The 5651-nt window shown below is 37.3% G+C and overlaps 1 protein-coding gene across 2 annotated transcripts in view; it reads left to right on the top strand.

Moving 5' to 3' along the window:
- Positions 1–2823: 2823 nt before the first annotated feature.
- LOC107717933 (phosphatidylinositol 3,4,5-trisphosphate 5-phosphatase 1-like) overlaps positions 2824–5651 on the top strand; it is a 19248-nt gene continuing 16420 nt past the window's right edge. For both annotated transcript variants that reach the window (XM_016524835.1, XM_016524834.1), the window contains exons 1-2: positions 2824–3142; positions 3843–3906. In XM_016524835.1, coding sequence (XP_016380321.1) covers positions 3003–3142; positions 3843–3906 — 204 coding nt within the window. In that variant the 5' untranslated portion in view covers positions 2824–3002. The remainder of the gene's footprint in view (positions 3143–3842; positions 3907–5651) is intronic.

Here is a 5651-nt window from a genome sequence, read left to right as displayed (position 1 = left end):
TTAAAAAAACAAAACAAGTGGGCTCCCCCAAAGTCCACGGTATAGTTCGAACACTGCAGATGTGCCACACACTGACGTCATGTTTGAAAAACATATAATAAACTTGTAAATACGTTTAATGGACATTTATTTAAAAATCACTAAATTCAGCTTTTTATTTAGGATTTTTGTGTTACAATTACAGCTGCTCAACTCATCTGCCAGTCACAACTGGAGGCAACATACTGCGACATGATCGTGACAATGTCAGTGACACAAGTCCATCGGCACATGTCACAAGTTTTACTGACACATGCCACTGAAAACCGGCTGTCCAAATGACACAGCTGAACTGTCCGATTTTCATTGGCATGTGTCACTAAAAGTGTCACTAAAACTTGTGACACATGCCACTGAAAACCGGAAGTGTCACTGAGCATAGTGGCATGTGCCAATGGCATCAGTGCGTCAGATGTCATGTCACTTAATGTTAAAACTGCCTCTCGATTTTCTGGCTATAGCACTCTCAAGCTGTGGTAAGGATGTGTGAAGGTTAACAAACCAGTGTGGAGTCTAAATGAATAGGCCTACTATTTTACATTCCTTGAAGGCTATTTGTTGTTAAGACTATTTAGATGCATGTGCACTTCACACTATATGCTAGTCAATTAATATTCTTAATGTACCTTTTATAGTTTAAGGTATATAAGTACAGATTTTTTTGTTGGCATAAAATACTGGTTTTGTTTTCACGTGTTCAAGCGAAATTGATATGTATCATTATTTATATTATTTGAATTACTGTAACCAGCTTTTATAAATATATTTTATTTTTGGTGTCGTCATACATATTTCATAATTTTTTTCTGTATTTCTCTAGTAAAATCCATCGATGAGTCAATTTGTTAATGCTTTTAAATCAGCTGAATAAATGTAAATACATTTAACCTCAAATGGTTATTTGTGTTTTTTTTCCCCCTTAGGCATCAGATGCATTTTGGTGATTGCAATTATAATATATACCCCCTATTCTCATTACCACCAAAGTGACAGAGAACTTTGTCACATCTCATACAGCTTTTAGTCTTCATAACACTTGACTTTTTTGAGTATCATCTCATGTGACATCTGCTAATGACAATAGGCAGAATCTTGTGAAAACGTACGTTATCTACAGAATGCATCGCGCACGCTCTGTCCCACCACACTGTGGCCGTCACTGCTGAGCTCTTATTCAGCAGAGCATAACCGGTTTCTTTAAGGCTGTGTGCATGCGAGAAAGACGCAAGATGGAAACCACCAGGCTAAAGCGACTGTGGCACTATTCAGGTTCTCTTTCACATCATGTGACTCAAACTGTGAGCTGTCAGCAGATTATTTTCTCTCTCTCTCTGTCTGACTCTCTCTGTCTTTGCTTCTCTTTCCTCATATTTGTGCAAGGCTTCCTGTCCATTAACGTAAGGGGAGGGGGGTGTAATGTGTGTGTGTAGTGTAGTGTATATCACTCAGGGTTACTCTAGAGTACTTATCATTACGATCAGAAAAGAAAAGAAAACATTTACAAATGAAATATCTGATTTGAACTTCTTTTTTTTTTTTTTTTCAAAAGAGGTTTAGCAGAAAGTTTGGTATGATAACAAAACACAAATTAAACATGAAACATTTCATTTGAACATTTTATTTTTTCAAAACAAGTGTGGCAGAAAGTTTCGAACAAAACAAACTTCGAACATTTCATTTCACTATTTCCTTTCAAAACAAGTTTAGCAGTAAGTTTACACTGCTCTTTTCCATTCAGTGTGAAATTAGAAGGTGACCAGGGGTTGTCAAACTCCAAAAATGTCCAAATGCACCAGAAAAGTGGGCCATATGAAAGTGGGTCTTCTGAGGCTAAAGTATGCAATAGCTTTGCAAGAGCAAAAAACCTAAATTTAAGATGCTATTCACTGATAATCTATCCCCCATGCAGTTCTCAAACCTCATTCATGTTTATGTATATTCAAACATGCCACATCAAACCCAGATTTAAGTCTATGATGCCGTTTTTTTTTTCTTCTCATGTGTCTCACATTTGCATGGAAAAGAGCAGCGTGAACATCTTACTTAACATCTCCTTTTGTGTTTGATGACTAAATTATGATAGAATTTAAATTTTGGATACATCTAGAGTTACTGTACAAGGTTGGAAAAAATGGGCAATGGTTGTACCTTTAGGGGCACAACAGCATGATTCTGGGGAAGTACCCTTAAAAAGGCAGCTTGGTACCTTTTTTTTTTTCCTGAGAGTGTATTACCGTATTCAGCATACACCTGCATTAAAAGGGAACTTTCTCCATCACGTCATGTTTAATGAACTTTCATATTCTTGTACCATCAACGCACATCTAATATAAACGCAAATGCTGATGCATAACTGAAGATGTTACAAGTGTGCTCCAAAAGTCACTTCCCATTCAGGACCAGAGGTTTTGTCAAAAAGATAAATTCATAATCTCTCAACAGAGTCTTTCACACTGTAAATGTTTATCTACATTTCTCTACTTTGCCTAATGGCCATTAAGTAGACACTTGCATTAGTTGTCCTCTTCATAGTTTTGGTTAGCAGGATTAATCATTGATGTTGTATGAAAGAACGTACTGAAAACTACAATACCACATGCACCTTTTTCATCTCTTTTGTGGTGGAAAAAAAAGGTGTTGGGGCCGTGTGAACAAGCCTGCTGTTCGGCCTCCTCTCTTGCTCACTCTGTGAGTTTTCAAACTCTGTGTGCACAGAATGAGGAAGTTCACCCTTGTGTTTGTGGCTGCTTCCTTTTTGCAGCTTTCGCCCCTCTAACAGGAAGAGAGAGAAACAGCGAGCCTAGAGCCAGACAGAGCAGGAGCGGCTATCAGTTCTAACAACGCCATGAAACAAACCGTGAGACTCTGAAGGTGGCCTCATGTTGATCTGCTCTTGAAAACTTGCCGGGGACAAAATAACCTGGGTGTCTTCAGACTGAGGAAGGGAATAGTCTTTGGAAAGGATGTTTTCTCACCAGCCATGGTACCATGGCAATATCACTCGGTCCACAGCAGAGGACCTCCTCTCCAAAGCAGGCAAGGATGGGAGCTTCCTCCTGCGGGGCAGCGAATCCGTACAGGGAGCTTATGCCCTCTGTGTTCTGTGAGTATTGCTGCTGTTCATCTCAGGTGAAGGGGCACATATGCTGGCACTAATATTATAGACAACATTTTCGGATCTTTAAGTGTGTTCGAGTAGGTATGCAGTTTAAATTTGCAGTGTGTTGGATGATTTGCATTGAGTCAGTCATAAATGCATCATATAAAACATGCTCGGTTTTCCAGCGTTGGCTATAAAACCTTATTTGGGTCAAATATATATAAGCATGATGGTTTTTGAAATCACATATTTTAGAAATAGCTCCCTTCTTCCTACTTTGGGTGCATATTGTCAAATTAATTATCAGGTAAAATGTTACTACATAAACTCTTTCCAAAAACTCTATTATTGTTGTTGGTATCAATAAACAAAACGGAGGCCTATTTGTTTGCAAACTGACCTCAGTTTCCTTGTATGTGAGTTCAGGTGAAGTGTTTGCAAATGTTTCTTTAAATTATGCAATAAAAAAAAAAGTTCGCGTTTATGTCCAGTGTAATTCCTTGTACAGTGAAATATTAACAAACAGTGTTGACTGAGACTGGAAGGAAGTTGGTAAGGGGTTTCCCATAATTGCTGCTTTCTGCAAAATGGCCCGTTTCACTGTTTATGTTCTCTTTCGATATATATATATGATATGTTATGCTTGTGTAATTTATGTTGCAGTTATGCAAATTTATATTTTGACCTTCTCATTCCTTTGCAGCTACCAAAACTGTGTGTATACCTACAGAATATTACCAAACGAGGATAAAAAACTATCAGTCCAGGTAAGAAATTCTCCATTTTGTACCTGGTAGAAGTTGCTGACATCTGGTGTTTCATTGGCTTGAAGCGTCCTGCAATAGCTCTGCTTTCATACTCGTGCAGACAGGTGTTGCGTGCGCTGGAAGACTATTCTGAGCACTGAGGAACTACTGCTTGTGACGTCAAGTGTTCGAAAGTTGCCAGAATTGTGTGTTTAGTTGTTTTAGTGAATATATAAAGATTTTATGGCGCCCCTGAAAAGTATTTTGAGACCTTTGGAAGCATAAATCACAATTAGAATGATGCAATTTCATTCATTGGGTACAAAATATCAAGCCAAGTGGCATCTGCAAATATCTAAGTTTTATTGCAATGAAATTCATACGTTTTTTATTTGACTTTAATGTTCAGTATTTTTTTTTTGTTTTTTTTTTGTGTTTATTATTAATTTATTTTAATTATTTGAATCTGTCTGTAACACCATTCATTTCCTGGTTGCACTAAAATGGTGGTCAAGTGAAAAAATAATACAATAAAACCACAAAGAGCAAAAAGTATACTGCTGGTCACTTGACAAAACACTGTGCATCTTTATGACTAGTTGCATAGAACATCTGGCATCCTACAAGCCATTTACTATCTTGTGCTTGGTAATGAATGCGTGACCTTGTGACAGTTGGCTCTTCAGCTGCCTAGGACTCCCTGAGACCGTTGTGTAGGCGTCTTGTCTGTCAAGCTAGTATCTATTATGTCCACTGCATTAAAGTAAGCATTAGTGACTGTGCAGCTGCAAAACCAATTGGTGGTTATATTCGAGCTGTTATACTCGTGACATACAAAATAATGAAAGCAAAATAGGTGACCTTTGACTATAATTTGCATTGTTCTCTCTCAGCGTTACATTTCGAAGTAACCTGCACTCAAGGGATGGGGCTAAATTGAAAACTGTAGAGTTGTACAATGCCCTTCAATGTCTTTCTACCACAGTTCTTCCTCTTTCAAGCCTGCGTTGCAGCACAGGCTCAGTTTTAAATTATCCATCAGCGTGGGTGTTAAGCAAGCCACAGGGTTCCTCTTGCACCCTGCCTTGAATGGAAAGTTTTTAAAAAAGTGTCATATTATTGAATTAGATTTGATAAATTCAATTTAAATACACCATTTATGCTGACATTTATACCGTAGTGAGAACATGGGAGGTTTTCATACTAAAATTACACTTGTCGCTTGTTGTCAGTCGGACATCTTGTGATTGGCCATGCTAAGATGGATGACATGTTTAAATTATTTTGTGCGCAGTGCTAAAAAACGCTGCTATTTTCCCTAACGTTTCTTCCTAGCCAAATATATGACTATGAAGAGACTTTCATGTTACAATTAGGGACTATAAGTTGGATATAATATCAGAGGCATTTTGATTGGTTTACGGAAGACAAAGTATGTATAGTACTATATACAGGTCCATCTCAAAAAATTAGAATATCATGAAAAAGTTCATTTTTTTGTAACTTATTTCAAAAAGTGAAACTTTCATATATTCTAGATTCTTTACATGTAAAGTAAAACATTTCAAAAGTTTTTTTTGTTTTAATTTTGATGATTCGAGCTTACAGCTCATGAAAGTCAAAAATCCAGTATCTCAAAATATTAGAATGTTTACATTTGAGTTTCATTAAATTATCATCCCTACAGTATAAATTCCGGGTATCTCTTGTTCTTTGAAACCACAATAATGGGGAAGACTGCTGACTTGGCAATGGTCCAGAAGACG

Source organism: Sinocyclocheilus rhinocerous, unplaced genomic scaffold (assembly GCF_001515625.1).
Source record: "Sinocyclocheilus rhinocerous isolate Xijiao unplaced genomic scaffold, SAMN03320098_v1.1 scaffold2558, whole genome shotgun sequence".
NCBI lineage: Eukaryota > Metazoa > Chordata > Actinopteri > Cypriniformes > Cyprinidae > Sinocyclocheilus > Sinocyclocheilus rhinocerous.
The sequence above is the reverse complement of the archived record's forward strand: the minus strand, read 5'-3'. Positions and strand labels throughout refer to the sequence as shown.